At 35.2% G+C, this 16461-nt stretch overlaps 1 protein-coding gene across 1 annotated transcript; it reads right to left on the bottom strand.

The window, feature by feature from the left end:
• Window positions 1-13: 13 nt before the first annotated feature.
• Window positions 14-14933, bottom strand: LOC120316937 (vomeronasal type-2 receptor 26-like). The gene is made up of 7 exons (XM_039363103.1): window positions 14133-14933; window positions 11923-12150; window positions 9863-9989; window positions 8264-9125; window positions 3346-3376; window positions 1867-2106; window positions 14-697 (listed from the first exon to the last, which is right to left on the bottom strand). Exons 1-7 carry the CDS (start codon window positions 14931-14933, stop codon window positions 14-16), a joined length of 2973 nt encoding a protein of 990 aa, XP_039219037.1.
• Between the last annotated feature and the right edge of the window lie 1528 nt (window positions 14934-16461).

Here is a 16461-nt window from a genome sequence, read left to right on the forward strand (position 1 = left end):
TCAGGGAGAACGTTCAGCTCCTCCTCTCCAGTGCAGGTCCTTTCAGGTCCATATTTGAGTTTGGGTTAGACAAGGAACATCCAAATACACTTTCCCAAAATAGCTGGAGAAAGCCATCTTCTTTTTCTGAGCTAGGTTTTCTGGTCTGAAGAAATGTTTGGAATCCCAATATCTCCTCAGAGTGAATTGCCAAAGCGAGAGCACCATGAAGGAAGTCTATGCCCGTATTCCTTTGAAAAGGGAGGGATGTGAAGTCCATCTGAGCAGTCATGATCCAAACTTTTCTCTCAGCCTTAGTCAATCTATCATATTCTGAAAGTGCGATAAATACTCTGAAAACTAGCATTGTCTGCAGTTCTCCGTGCGTGAATAAGACATTGTAACTGCTTCGCTCAGTTATCTTATAGGTTTCAACCCCTTTTTCTACAAGATTAAATGTGTTACTAGAAAAACTGTGTTTGGGTAAGTTTTGAATAAAATCAAAGCAAATGCCACTCTGAGAAAAAAATGGAAGGACTTTCTGCACAAGCCTTTCCCCATTCTCATCTTCAACATAAAGCACCCCTATCCATGTCCACCTGAAATATAGAAGTAAGTGAAGAATTCCATTGTATTGATGAGTCCAGTTTGGAAACATCTGTTGAGCAAAAGCTCCTTCATGTTTGTTATCCATTGCTGGAGAAGAACCATACATGAGCTAAAAGAGATTTGAAAAGGAAAGCAGGTTTGCAAAATACATTAATATGTATGTGTGTGCATGTATGTATACATACACACAAATTAACACAAATCAAAGATGCATAGAAAAAGAAAATAGAAAATAGAAGAACAAAATATACTAACAGGTAAATAAAGAGCAAGTTTATCACATATGCACTATAAACTATTATAATATATAGCTTATTGATCCTGAAGAAATCCATAAAATTCATAAAATTTGATAAAAATGTGATAACTGTCTCTCATGTCTCATTTTTTTCTAATGTGGCAGAGACTATGTTAATCCACATTTCAACTGTTATATTTTCTTGAGTTTTTCAGTGTTGGACAATTATAATTTTATCTGCTGAAATTAAATAGATAAATGGCATTTTCTGAAATGGCATATTTTTAAAAATGTGATTGTCAGACATTTACTCTGAGAGAGGAGAAATTATTAACTATTTGCAAAACTACTGAGAGATTATTATCTACTTGTCAAATGCAGTTCCATCTCTTTCTCTCTTTCTCTCTTTGTCATCTATCTCTCATTTGTCAATTATCTATCTATCTATCTATCTATCTATCTATCTATCTATCTATCTATCTATCTATCTATCTATCTATCTATCATCACCTATTTTCACCTATTTCAGGTGAAAATAATCCTGCTTGCAAAACACCACTTTACTAGATCAAGGTGGAACTGTACTCTGCATTGTGGACTATCCTGCTCTAATTTTAGATAAATCCTTGTACTCAAAACATGAAATCAAGTCAAATGTCCACTTCATATTTAAACTCCAGATGTCAAGCTTCTGTCAAAACAAAGTTCATTCAATCGTGTTTTTAATGAATTTCAGAAATGTATATTCTGTTTCTTCATCTAATGTACTCAAATACATTTATTTAGAAAATGAACATAGCAACCATTTAAAAAAAATAGCAATCCAAATTACAGCAAAACAAAAATCCAACATTGGAACTGCCAAAATGTAATCATTAACATATATAAATAGCAATGCATAATCAACAACACACAAAAAAAAACAGGAGAAAGAGAATCGTGAACACAGAAGAGTTAAAATTAAGTAATGAAATACTATTAGGTAGTGAGGAACAAAGTTGGCAACCAAGAAAGCCCAGGAGAACGTAGAAAGTACTTACCTGCGGAATCTTATAGATACTTAGAATGGTGGCCATATGGCGGCAGACATTTGAGTCAGGTCCTCCAATGACTGCAATTGCACTACTCCTGCTATCACACTTATAATTTGGAATGAACTTCTTCCAGGTAGAGAAAAGTTCCATTGAGGCAAGATAAGTTGAGCTTGCACTCAAGTGACTGTTATAGATCTGGAAGCCCAGAGTGATGTTTGGCAAAATGTGTGGGTTTTCATTGATGTCCTTTATTGCAAATGCCAGAGCCAGAATATGTTGGTAATTCTGAGCCAAAATCCTACAAAAGTGGATGTATTATTGGAGAGAAACTCTATGATAAAAAACAAAGCCACCATCTAGAATGATGCTTTTTGTTTCAAACAGTATCTATTTTGGTAGCCAACACATCATTTTAAGCAAGAACCGAAAACAGATAAAAAGCCCTTCAAGATGCAAAGAAATGAGGAGACTTGGCATTGCCTGTTTTGAAGTTGCATTGTCCAACCTGCTCTTTAATTTGGATGGAAGAATTCATGTTGCTGAGAAATAAAATAATGTTAGAAGGGCACAATACATAGTTTGGATGGCATAGTTTTCTGTGGTTTAATAAAGTTAAAGTCAATGTAGATTTAAAAATCACCATATTAGAAGTGCCATATTAACAATATGTAATAGATCTTTATCTAGAATGTATAAAGGTACTCTAAATTTGTGTTTGAAATGGGCAACATGAAGGACCATTTTATCATGACTGGTAGATTTTAGAAAATCAGAAAACTTTGGGTTCAAATACATAAAAACACAAGGAATTTTAAACATAAAAATATAGCCAGAAAGATAAATCTATTTTGTCTTGCCACTTGCTAAACATTTGGATTTGTTTTGCCAGGACTGTACAATTAGAAAAGAACCATGGAAGTTTATCTCTGCTGCAAGACTTATGCACAAAAATGAGAAGTCCCTGAAATATCTGCAGCAGAGGGATGATTGATGAAGATGATAGAATTAGCAGAGATGGCAAATTTAATTTGTTTGCTTAGAGAAAGGTCAATGACTACATTTATTATTGATTGGAAACCCCTTATGGACTTTTTCCTGGAAAGGAAAAAAATAAACTGTGACTTATGGCTTTGATACATAGAAATAGTATATTATGGACAGAAGGAAATTATGATGTAAGCTTAGAGAGGGGGTAAAATATATAAAGTATGTACTTATAACTGTTATTAAAAAAAATCAGAAGCCACTTCTTTATTACTTTTTTCTTTTTCTTTCTTTCCAAATCCCTTTTTTTCCTCTTTCTTATTACTTTTCCCTAGTTTTCTTTTTGTCAATTCAAAATTTATATTGTTATTATACTGTTGAAAACATCTTTAATAAACATTGCATTTTTTTTTAAAAAAAAGAGTTTCTCTGTTTAGGTTTAGGTTAGGTGCTATATTTCTCTTTGCATATAAACCCAATAACAACTCTGTTTTATCATACGTTTTCCTGTATGTGTTTTTTTAAATCTCTCCTCTATCTAATATAAAGATGCCTTTGATTCAACCTATATTGTCCTCAAGCATTTTTCTAACAACATTATAGCATTCAAATTGTAATGCTTATTCTAGGACTTTTTTTTCCTCTTGAATTCCCACTCCAGTCAGCTTAGGCAGTTAGTTAGATCAACTATCTTAGATTTTCCCTCCAAGATTTAACCATGTTCAACCCCCTCCCCCCCACACACACACCTATTGTTAGACTAGTCAAAGTTGATTAAGTATGTTCTCTGAAATTACATATATTCAGATAAAGGGAATAATACATTTGGTATGACAAGAGGAACAAGGCAATATCCATGGCTGTTGGGTGCCTTCATATATCAGAAGGCTTGTTCTATACAAGACGTGGCTGAAATGTTCAAACTTGTTCCAGAAGACAAGATAAAAAAAACATAATGTTTAAATTATTAGAAAGCAGATTTTGGTTGCACACCAGAAATAATTTCCTAATGATAAGAACCATTTAACTATAAAGGACACTTCATCAGGAAATATTTTCACAGGAAAAAAAAATCTTTCCAGACTGGCCATAAGGCAAAAAAAAAAAAATGTTTAGCAAGTGGCAAGATAAAATAGCTTTATCTTTCTGGCATAATACTTATTTTAACTTGTTTTAGTTTCGTTTCTACCTGGCTTCTTTTACGATGTGTTGCATTTATGTATACCATCCAGAATCACTCTGTGCGTAAGATGGGTAGTACCTAACTTCGACAAAAATAAATAAAAGTGATATACAATAGATTAAGCATTATCAACCTAATCTAGAAAAAAGATGCCATACTATAAATTATACATGACTGTATCATCAGAACAAAACTCTAATAATGAAATGCCTCTTAAGTTCTCTTTTGAGAACTTCCTTACATGATATCATCTAAGAGATCCAGCGAAGGAGCCATTTTAAAGGTTATTGGATGTAAAAAGACATAACTCTGAGACATAATACCAGCAATGTTGAGTTCCCCTGGATGGTAATATTTATGAAGAATAGGAAGTAGAATCTGGATTCCTAGCAACATTAATACTGATATCAAGACCACTATTATGCTGCATTAAAATCTGCTTTCTGGGAAGTCTTTCTGCCAGCTTTGTTGGAGTAGTCAAAGATATTTGAGTATCATAAAAACTGGATAATTATTCTCTTATTAAACACGTTGATGCAAAAGTTGGGTGTGCCAAATGTCAAGCAAATGTTTATCTTTTCTAATTGGTAGAGGCTGGATTATTAGAACAATTTAGTCTTAATAGTGTTGCTGCAGCCCAAGGACTCACTTTAATGAAAGAATGAAAGCATCATGATGATCTTGATAATTATAGGATAGATTGAACTGACAGTTATTTAGAACTGCAAATGTTTTGTACAGGACTTTTTTTCTCACAGAACGCCCAGAACAGAGTTCTGACACTTTTTTTGGATGGAACCTTGTAAGGTAGGCAAGGTGGGTTGTATGACATGTGTGAGTTCTGGCACTTTTTTTTTTTTAGAAAAAAAGCACAGGTTTTGTAGAATAGGTTGATTCTAGATAAAATTAATCAAACTTGCTTTTGGTTTGAATTGACTAATGCCTAATGCATTCAATACGATGGCAGTTAATTGCAATGAATCTACTACATTATAACATAGACCACATTGGATCTATACTTAATGTTCAATATCTTTATTGTTTTTCATTCATTTTGAATGAAAACATAATGGAAAATAAGTATTTCCTTGATTACTTAAGTGAAAAAAGAATCAAGTCTATGGGTATGTAAAGCAACAAATACAATTTATAGTATTATATATGAAGAGAGAGTCCAGAATAAATCAGCAGACTAATTAGGAAAGAATAAGCAAGATGGGTGGCATAAAGTCTAATAAATAATTAAATAAAAATAATATAATAATTCAACTTAGTGATTAATCACGTCCATAATATGAAGATCCTCATTGGCATCTTCATATTTCTACATATATAATATAGCTTTTCTCTATTCTAATTCTTTTACTGATATGTTGGCATGATAAATATAGATTGTTTTGAGATTGCTTTGTTCTATTTTAATTCTTATTCTAATTCAATTAAAATTGAATTAATTCTAACTGAAGAAACAATGGATGGAATCTAATCAAGGGGAGAAGCAACCTGGAATTAAGGTGAAACTTTCTAACAGTGAGAACAATTAACCAGTGGAACAGCTTGCCTTCAGGAATTATAGATGCCATTGTTGCATGAGTAGACTGGGTGGATTTTTCAGAAATAGAATTTAGTCTATGGAAGGATGTGAAACACCCCGTTTGTCTATCTTTTCATGTTGCTCTAAAGTACTTTATCATTTTCCTGGTAGGTTGCATAAAACAGGATTGTGAAGGGCTCCATCATCCCAAAACCTGTTTTAGTTCCCCAGACTTCACTATGAAGAGATATTAATTGTATTGGGGAATATCCAATGATATTGGGATTATAATACTTTATTTGGGTCAAGGATTTACTAAGCTATTGGGTAGCAAGGGTATAATCTAAAAATAATAATAACAATAACAATAATAGTTATTTGTCCCAAAAGGATTTTGTGATCACATTTATGGTGCATTATTTAGTTATAACAAAATCAAAACAATTTTCTGTTTCAACTGAATAAAAGTGCGATGAGTGTAGTAAGACTGTGAACACATTTAAGGCAAGAATAATGTTTATGTCACATCTTGATTTAACTGATTACCTTTGCAGAAAGCTGTCCTGAAAAACAAAGCTCTGATCATATAGATCAATTGTTGGTATGGAGAATCCATACAACATGATATGCAGCTTTGCTACTGCTTATAGACAGAAAGCTGTCAGTTTAAAGCTGTTGCTTTGCAGGCTTGGGTCCAGAGCAAGTCAGTTAATTTTTTGTAGGTGTTTAAATCCATGGATAAGTTGTGATCAGTGTCTTCTATCAAGTTAAATAAAAAATAATTTTAACACAATATATAACCTAAGCCAGACATGTCAAACTCGTGACATCACGTGACGTCGTGCAACATATCGGAGCTTTTTCGCCATTATTGGGAATAGGGTGGGCACGACTCCAGTATGATGAAAACGGCCTGTGGGCCTGCAGTTTGACACCCCTGACCTAAGCACTTTAACTCATACTACTCTAGGAAGAGTTCTATATAACTTAATTCATATTGTTTGTTTAATAAACTTTGTGATATTAGCCACAAATATTCTCTGAGGACACAGAGAGCTTGAAAATGATAAAAATTATCACTCATTTGGTTTGCTTACATAATGAAAGCCAAAGCAAGTTGATAAAACCTTCATTCTTATTTGATTGTATTTACCATGGGAGGAAAACAGCAATTGAAATCAATCTAGGAATCATCCTATGAAGAGTTGACAAAGGAGCACGTGAAAGTAACTTGATCAAAAATTGTGCCATTTATGCTGAACTGGACTCTGACCTAAATTAACTCATTAGTATCTTTCCAGACTGACCAGGAAACACTGCAAAAACATGCTGAACACCCCAGAAAACAAAATAAAAATAAAAACAGAAGTCACAGTTATATCCAGTTGTCCTCAACACATACAGCTTCATTTTTGCTACAGATATTTTGTTGACAAAGACATAAACATGAAAAGTGACAGGTGGAAACCCTATTCCAATCACCCCCTGAATGACAATTTAGGGTTACAGGAGTCTCCTTTTAATTGTTAAATTGACTACAAATCAGACAGTTGTCTTCCACTAATTCATTAATCATGGAAGTATTCTACCTATAACATACAATCAACCCTCACTCCTTTCTGAAAGCATAATTACATCCTTGAGTTTTCTTGAAGAACTAGCAAGATTAGTATCTTCTATCATGCTAGAATACTTGTGATACAGTGCCAGAATTGAAAGATTTCCCTCTCAAATATTCTTTGTATGAAAACATGCCGTAATGGCCAAACCAAAGAAAAAATATTTATTTTATTTATTTATTATATTTATTTTCTACCCATCTCATCTAGAGGTGACTATATGAAACATGGTCTATCCCAAAATAGAGGGCCCCATTGCTGTATGAGTAGACTGAATGGATTTTTCAGAAATAGAATTTAGTTTACGGAAGGATGTGAAACACCCCTTTTGTCTATCTTTTCTTGTTGCTCTAAAGTACATTATTACTTTCCTTATAAGTTGCATAAAAGAGGGCTCCATCATCCCAAAAGCTGTTTTAATTCCCCAGACTTCAGGTAGGATTTCACTTCACTATGAAGAGATATCAATTGTATTGGGGAACATCCAAGGATATTGGGGCTATAATGCTTTATTTGGGTCAAGGACATACTAAGCTATTGGGAAGCAAGGACATAATCTAAAAATAATAATAACAATAATAATTCTTTGTCCAAAAAGGATTTTGTGATCACATTTATGGCACATTATTTAGTTATATTGTGGTTCTTAGTTGGAGAGTAGGTGTTGGAATGTACATCAGTTGCCAATATTTTTTTTAAAAAATGTGTTTCTCCCTACCATCCTACTGTAACTATTAAGGAAAGATATGCAGTTGTAGAGAAAGATACATAACTGCTGAATAGGTGCTCCTAAACCTTTTTAAAACCCTAATAATACATAGAGAAATATGCCCCATGCTTCAGATAATCATCCTAAGCAAAGTTTGGAAAATATTAAAGGTGATGGAAAAGAGACTATCAACCAACCCCATCCCTTCCCACTCAAAATAAATCCTCAACACAAAAGATAAGTTTCCACATTTATTGAACAGCATCCTATGTAGATTGTTATCCTGAAGCTCCCCTCACCCATCCCCAAATTGAGGGGTTTTAATTTTTCCCTTTTATTGATTCCTTCTTGTTAAAGATGTTCCAATTTTTAAGTCAGGTTTCATCAAAATGATAAAACATTTTGGGGAAAAAATGCATCCCAGTAACCCAAAACTGGAGGTCAAGATGGAAAAAATCTCCACGGCTACCATGTATTTTCCTTTGGTGCTCAAATAGGATGGAATGAAGGAGAGCCAAACACTACAAAAAACCAGCATGCTAAAGGTAATAAATTTAGCTTCATTGAAGCTGTCTGGGAGTTTCCTGGCTAAAAAAGCCACAGTAAAACTGACAATAGCCAGGAATCCCATGAAACCCAGAACACAGTAGAACATGGTAGAGGAGCCTTCATTACATTCCAATATAACCTCTGTATTTGATGAGTACACATCAGCATCTGGGTATGGAGGAGCTGTTGACAGCCACGTAGTACAAATCATAACTTGAATAAGCAAACAGGAAAGGACAATGGAATAAGCCAGCCTTTTCCCCAACCATTTCCTTATCTTGGATCCAGGTTTGGTGGTTATGAAGGCCAGAACCACAATTATGGTTTTGGCCAATATACATGAAACTGCTAGTGAAAAGATGATACCAAATGCAGTTTGGCGAAGGAGACATGTAACCTTCCCTGGTGGCCCAATGAACAATAAAGCACAGATGAAGGAGAGCAGGAGAGAGATCAGGAGAAGGTAAGTGAGACTCCGGTTGTTGGCTTTGACTATTGCGAGGTCTCGATGCTTAATGAAAAGCCAAAGCACCAGTGAAGTCAGACAAGAAAAGAAAAGAGCCAGAACAGCTAAAGACACCCCTAAAGGTTCTTTCAGAGATAAGAAACTTAAAGTTTTTGGAATGCATAAACGTCGTTGAGGATTTGGATACTGATTTACCAGACATGGGTAGCAGGTGACTGCATCTGAAAAAGAAAGTGCACAGTCAATTATGTTGTCAGGTTGTCAGAGAGACTCAATAGAACCTATAAAACTGCCTTATCATTTTATTAGGATTATGCTCTTACAATCATTGCAGTATCCCTATGCTCACACGATCAAGTATCTATATGATTCTGGAAAAAGACAAGTTTGCTTCCTAGGATTGATGTTATGACTGATAGTGTCAGTCCTCCCAGGAAAATCAGACAGGAAACATGACCAAATTAACTAATTCTACTTTATTGTTAGGCTACCTTTAACAGAACCTGGTAAGTCTGAAGGAATCAATTTCTTGTCCCCACTTTTAACTACTTGATCCATTAGAGAGGCTTTTTTTATGACTATTAAGCAACTGCAGGGTCCTGCATCTCTGATTGCTTCCTGGGCATCTTCCTTCCTTCCTTCCTTTCTTTCTTTCTTTCTTTCTTTCTTTCTTTCTTTCTTTCTTTCTTTCTTTCTTTCTTTCTTTCTTTCTTTCTTTCTTTCTTATTGCTTGCTTGCTTGCTTGCTTGCTTGCTTGCTTGCTTTCTTGCTTTCTTTTCTTCCTTCCTTCTTTCTTTCTTTCCCTAAGGACAGTCATACTGTATATTCCATTGCAGTTGGGTCTTATTTTCCAAATCAAACCCAAAACATTCCACACTGCAGAGTCCTATTTTCTCCTATGTACCTGCTACAGCACAGACACAATGTATAAGGATTTTTTGTATCTAGCATATCTTACCCTTGTGATTTGATATTTTTCCTTCCGGACATGGAAAACAATCATAACAGCAAAATGGCTTCCCTTCTTTCTTTCTTTTACTATAACCCTCTTGGCAATTGTCATTACACAATGAAAGGGGATACCCCTAGAAACAAAAAGAAAGAATAGAATGTAACACAGAAAATATTTTATAGTAGCCTTGGATGCACTGTTAAATATAGTTTGGTTATATTTTTAGATGTCATAATGCATAAAAGACTCTCCCATTGTTTTGTCCTTCAATGTCAATTCACACTTGTCTCTAAATAAAACCCCAAGAAAATCAAATATATTTTGCTATATTTCATCTTCTTCCAATATAATCATGATAATATCATGATAATCTTATTCTATGGCCTTTGAGTTTGACAAATTCTTAGTATATTTATAAAGAGATGATACTGTAAAGAAAATCAGAAATATATAGAAAAATCGTTGACACTTATAAATACAGTATCATGTTTTCTAATCCTGTCGTGATGATAATGGCACAACAGAATTTACCATTGCAATGAACAAGGACATACATTCAATTTTGCAGCTACTAAGATTGTTGGCTGAGTAGATACAAAGACAGACAAAGAAATGATTGAAGCCGGAAATGGGCCCCCTGTCAGTCAATAGGAGTGCTAATTTACTACCAGGTTATTAAGTACTTAGAAGGTGAGGAGTTGGCAGCAGAAGGAAACAGCAGCCAAAGACTTAACAGCTCACCATCAACACCTGAATGAACAACTAAAAGCCACACACAACCAGGCATTCCTCACCATCCAGTCAGAGCTGAAGAAGCTTCTTGGATGAGAAGCAAAATGTCTTCAAAGAAGAACTGGAAAGTCCAGTTGTCTGATGAAAAAAATACATTTGGGACAATCATGACCTGCATGTCTGAGAATCTCCATAGACACAGCCAGGCACCAAATAAATACCACACAGAATAGCCCAAACTAAATAGAGACAAGTTCTCTAAAGATGGGCTCCAGAATGAGTCCAAAATCTTGGAAAAATTAAATCTCTGGTCCTGGTGACCCATCCAGATTCTGTAAGGTCACTGAAGATGCCAGAGTCTAATTTGTTCAATATACTGATTTCTGTTCATGAACAGAAGAGAACTGGCAGGAACTTTAGGAAAATTTTCTGCAGTTTGAATCAGTCTTGCTTTGCCTAATATTAGGGCACATTCCAATAAATTATGTCTATAGGCAATAGGGAGGTACTCTAATTGGTTATTCATGCCATGGTCATCTCCCATTTGTACTATTGCAATGTGCTCTAGTTGGGGCTACCCATGAAAAGTATCCAGAAGCTTCAGCTGGCACAAAATGTGTCTCTATAGGCAATCTTAAGCACCCTTTTGGGTGCTTTGGGTGCCAATTTGCTTCTCAGTCCAATTGAAGGCAATGATTATGACCTATAAAGTTCTACATGGCATGGGACCAGACTACCCACACAACCATCTTCATCCCGTTACATCAGCCCATGCCAGCTGGTGAGGAAGGGAAGCTATGCTGCAGACCCTATCAATCAAAGAACTCTGACTGCTTGGAACTAGGAAGAAAGTCTTCTTTACTATTGCCCCTGCCCTGTGGAATATTTCCCAACCCCCAGAGATGAGGCAGGCCCCCATTCTCCTTGCCTTTCAAAACTGAGTTAAAACAACTCATTGTGTGGGGATCCCAGAAAAGCACAAAGCTGGTTAGTCCCTTGAAAGACATCCATTCATTAATTTTAATGTGCCTTCTTTTATATTTTATTTTTTATATATATCCTGTTCTTATAGTTTAACATTTTATTGTACAGCAGCCAGCTTGCCTCTTTGAGGGAGATGGGCAGTTTAGAAACATGGTATGTAAATACATACATACATACATACATACATACATACATACATTCATACATACATACCTTCTATATTTTTAATTTTAGCATGTTATTGTACAGCGTCCAATAGGGAGTCTTGAGGGAGATCAGCAGTTTAGAAATAAATAAATGTTCTAAATTTTCAGTAATGTCTGAAGACAATGAAATAGATGCATACTTACCTGATTAAATCGGACAGGCCACACAATATGACTGTCATCAAGGAAAATTCCCCCTTTTGAAGAAGCATGTGGGTCTATCATTCCAACTCTGATTCTACGAAAAGACTGGTTTGGGAAGGTTACCCAGTTTATAATATCAAATCCCACTATTTGTTCACCATTTTGATTAAAAGAAATAATATCACCAGCACTATTGTTGAATGAAACTTTTCTTAAAAAGGGGTGGAGCTGAAACTGAAAGAAACATGCAAAGAAGATAGAGATTAGATGATGATGATGATAGATAGATAGATAGATAGATAGATAGATAGATAGATAGATAGATAGATAGATAGATAGACAGACAGACAGACAACATGCATTTTCAACATTAAGATTCTATAAAATTAAAAAGTATGAGACACTTTAGCATATTGGATAAAAATAATATTTATATTGCAGAAAATGGGAACAACAATCAATAAAGATTCAAGATTAAATAGCAAATCATGTGGGGATTATATTCAACTGGCAAAACATATTATCTATTATTATTATTTACAAGAATGCACTTAATTAGATTGGTTCCAATTTTGGAAGACACTCAATTCTTGATCAAAATAATTTAATTGTTATTACCTTCACATTTTTTTGTTTTTAATTCTGTTGAGGCTAGGAAGAGATCTCATAGCCACACTGCCCATGTTTCCAAATCCTCTATGAAGTTCTGCCTTCATATCTTGGACAATAAGTTGTTTTAAAATCATATTCAAGCCAGAAATAATTACTGATGACATTCATATTTTGTTAAAAACCATGGAGGAATGGCGTATCAGCAGTCAAGATATCTCTTTTCAGATTAGTGTGATTCTTGCCACTGTCAGCTATCCCAGTTCCAGTTTATTTCCTTATTGTTTTGTTTTGTTTTAGCAGGTAGTTAAATCATAAAGTGGTATGCAAGAGATGAAATATCTGTACTTGTTTTTTTCATTATTGTCATAATTTTCTTTTAGCAGAAAATTACTTTCATCAAAAAGTCATAATTTTCTTTCTTTCAGCTTATCTGTACTTTTATGTTGTATTACACTAACTCATTAATTACAGTTGCAAACAACTAATGCATCTTTCCTCACTCTTGTTCTTGGTTGATGTTCCTTACGTTTGTGTCATTCCAACTTTCTGTTTCTCTACTCTCATCTCCTTCCCTTCCCTTCCATGTGAATTGAGAGAAGAAAGACTTTAAATCAGAAGACAAATAATGGAATAAAATAAAAGAAAAGGAAGGGAGAGAAGTAGGGAAAGGTGGAAAAGTCCTCCTCCTCCTTCTCCTCCTCCTCCTCCTCCTCCTCCTCCCCCTCCTCCCAGCTTACATCCTGTGACAATATCTTTAACACCATCAAACATCCACATGTGCTATCCCAGGTTCTTGCAAGGGATTCAATAGATGGATTAAAATGCTAAATCCAGCCTAAACATCTGGGTGACAAACCATAATAATAATAATTTCTTGTCACAAAAATGATTAGGTGGCTAGATATAATTTGTTTAAAAGAGGTAATTTTGATAACTTGGCCAATTGGTTTGATCATAATATAAATCTATCTTAAACAGAATCATTTTTTTAACATCTGATGCACTGTGAGCCCATCATAGATTAAGTTGGCATGCAGATAGGTCTTCTACTGATTATAATGTGAACATGCAAGTGGATAAGGAGACATTAAGTCTAAGTTACTTACTGATTATCTCAAGTCTCTTCCTATCTGAAAAGAGGGAATTTGAATGTGATAACCTTCTCTTCAATAATTATTATCTCTGTAATCTTATAATCTTATAATTCATTTATTAATCTTAGAATGAATTTGTGATGCTATATTAAGCTATCCAATGTATTTTCCCTTTCAAAATCACAACCCAAAGTGACCAATTCTGTGCTTAGCTGTAAGTCTAACTTTAATGAACTCAGATTAATAAAGCAAATGACTAGACTTCAGCTCTGATTGTCAGACTATTTTACATCCCAACGACATGAGGAAATCATGGTGAAATTCCTGCAAGACAGCTAGCTACACAATCTGAAACACTTCATTAAAAATTCAGAAATGTGCTCACTCTTTCTTCTAATGAAGTCAGGAGAGACTTTGAGTTTAGGTTCAAAATTCATACTTTTTCATTTAGAGTTTTGGTAAATTGTTTTGTGTTGTGGCACCAGCCTCCCATTTTGTTTTTACCTGCCAGGAAACTTGATTGAGAAGATTCTTCTGCTGCGCGCTTTTTCCTATTTGTCTCTGCTTGGACTGTGATAAATACATGAAGTGCAAGGCATGTGCTACAGCATAGGCTGCATTGTAGATGCTGTAGCTGTGGGCAGTCATCTTCATTTCAAAAATTGTCCCAGGGAGACTTTCCAGTTTTTCCTTCCCAGTGCAAAGTCTCCTAGACACGTTGTCTTCATTGGGTTTGGGTAAAGAACAGTCAAAGGCATGTTCCCAAAAGATCTGGAGAAAATCATCTTCTTTTTCTAAGGTGGGATTTATGGTTTGAAGAAAAGTCTGGAATCCTAACACATCTGTTGAGTGAACTGCAAAGGATATAGCACCATAGATGAAGTCTATGTCCTGTGGTTTTTTAAAAGAATATGACACAAAATCCATCTGAGCTGTCATAATCCAGACTTTTCCTTTTGATTTGTCCATGTCAAGATATTCTGGAATTCCTAGCAATAAGAGAAGAACTGACATGGTTTGTAGTTCCCCATGTATGACTAAGATATTGGAAGTGTCCCTAGTGATAATCTTGTATGTTTTAATCCCATCTTCCACAAGAGTTTCAATAGCATTAGAAAATCCTTGTTTAGGGAGTCTTTGAATAAAATCAAAGCAGATGCCTTTCTGGGGAAACAACGGAAGTACATTCTGCACAAATCTCTCCCCATTATCATCATCGAGATAGAGCACTCCGATCCACGTCCACCTAAAATGAAGAAGCAGGTGAAGAATCCCTTTGTACTGATGAATGCCTTGGGGAAACATCTGTTGGACAAAAGCATCTTGGTTTTTGTAATCCAGCACTGGAGCAGAACCATAGGACAGCTAAGGAATTGATAAGAAAAAGAACATGTTTCCAAAACAGGTTTCTGTGCTTCTGGTGACATATGGAGGTGACATGTTAGTTAAATTTTGATGCTGATTCTAATATAACTACATGGAAGGGAACTCAAATATTGAACTCTCCTCCTCCAATTTTTTAATTATCATATCTTTTTATAGATTAGAAACTCTCAGTCTGCAGTTCATATATAATTCTTCTCTTAAATACTATATAACAAATCAAAACTACACTCTGCAACCCATCTGAACTGTTATCATTTCCGTATTTGATTTAGGATATCTAATAACTCAACAATTCCATTTAAATTCCAGTTTCCTGTTATACTAAGACTTTTAAAAAATGTCAAGTCACATCCTGGTTGTTAAATCATTCATTCCTGATATTTTCTTTGAAGGTTTACAACTTATCTCCTACAGTATAACAAAAGAAGAGGCAATCAAACTAATTCATATAAAAGTTATTCATAAAAGTACCATTAAATCAGTAGCCCTCCTTCATGGATTACTGCCTTGTCATGGCGAAGGGGCTTGCATAACTCAATGAAGCTATGAGCTATGCCGTGCAGGACCACCCAAGATGGCCAGGTCACAGCAGAGAGTTCTGACAAAATGTGATCCACTGGAGAAGGAAATAGCAACCCATTCCAGTATCTTTGCCATGAAAACTCCCTGGACAGTACCAAAAGGCAAAAAGATATGACGCTGGAAGATGAGCCCCTCAGGTCAGAAGGTGTCCAATATGCTACTGGGGAAGAGCAGAGGGCTAGTACTAATAGCACCAGAAAGAGTGAAGTGACTGGACCAAAGCTGAAAGGGCGCTGTAATATCCATGAATCAAGGCAAACTGGTCGTGGCAAACAAGAGATGACAAGACTGAACATTGACATCTTAGGAATCAGCGAACTAAAATGGACAGGAATGGGTGAATTTAATTCAGAGGACCATCAGATATACTACTGTGGGCAAGAATTCCTCAGAAGAAATGGATTAACCTTCATAATCAATAAAAGAGTAGGAACAGCAATACTGGGATACAATCCCCAAAATGACAGAATGATCTCAGTGGGAATCCAAGGCAAACCATTCAATATCACAGTAGTCCAAGCCTATGCCCCAACCACTAGTGCTGAAGAGGATAAAATTGACCAGTTCTATGAAGCCCTACGGCACCTTATAGAATCAATACCAAAAAATGATGTCCTTATCATCATGGGGGATTGAAATGCTAAAGTGGGAAGCCAAAAGATAACTGGAATAACAGGCAAGTTTGGCCTTGGAGTACAAAATGAAGCAGGCACAGGCTGATAGAATTTTGTCAAAAGAATACAATGGTCATAGCAAACACTCTTTTCCAAGAGACAGCTCTACACATTTGTGATGCTATATTAAGCTATCCAATGTATTTTCCCTTTCAAAATCACAACCCAAAGTGACCAATTCTGTGCTTAGC

The sequence above is a fragment of the Crotalus tigris genome, unplaced genomic scaffold (assembly GCF_016545835.1).
Source record: "Crotalus tigris isolate CLP2741 ecotype Arizona unplaced genomic scaffold, ASM1654583v1 scf7180000019525.322107, whole genome shotgun sequence".
Taxonomy (NCBI): Eukaryota; Metazoa; Chordata; class Lepidosauria; order Squamata; family Viperidae; genus Crotalus; species Crotalus tigris.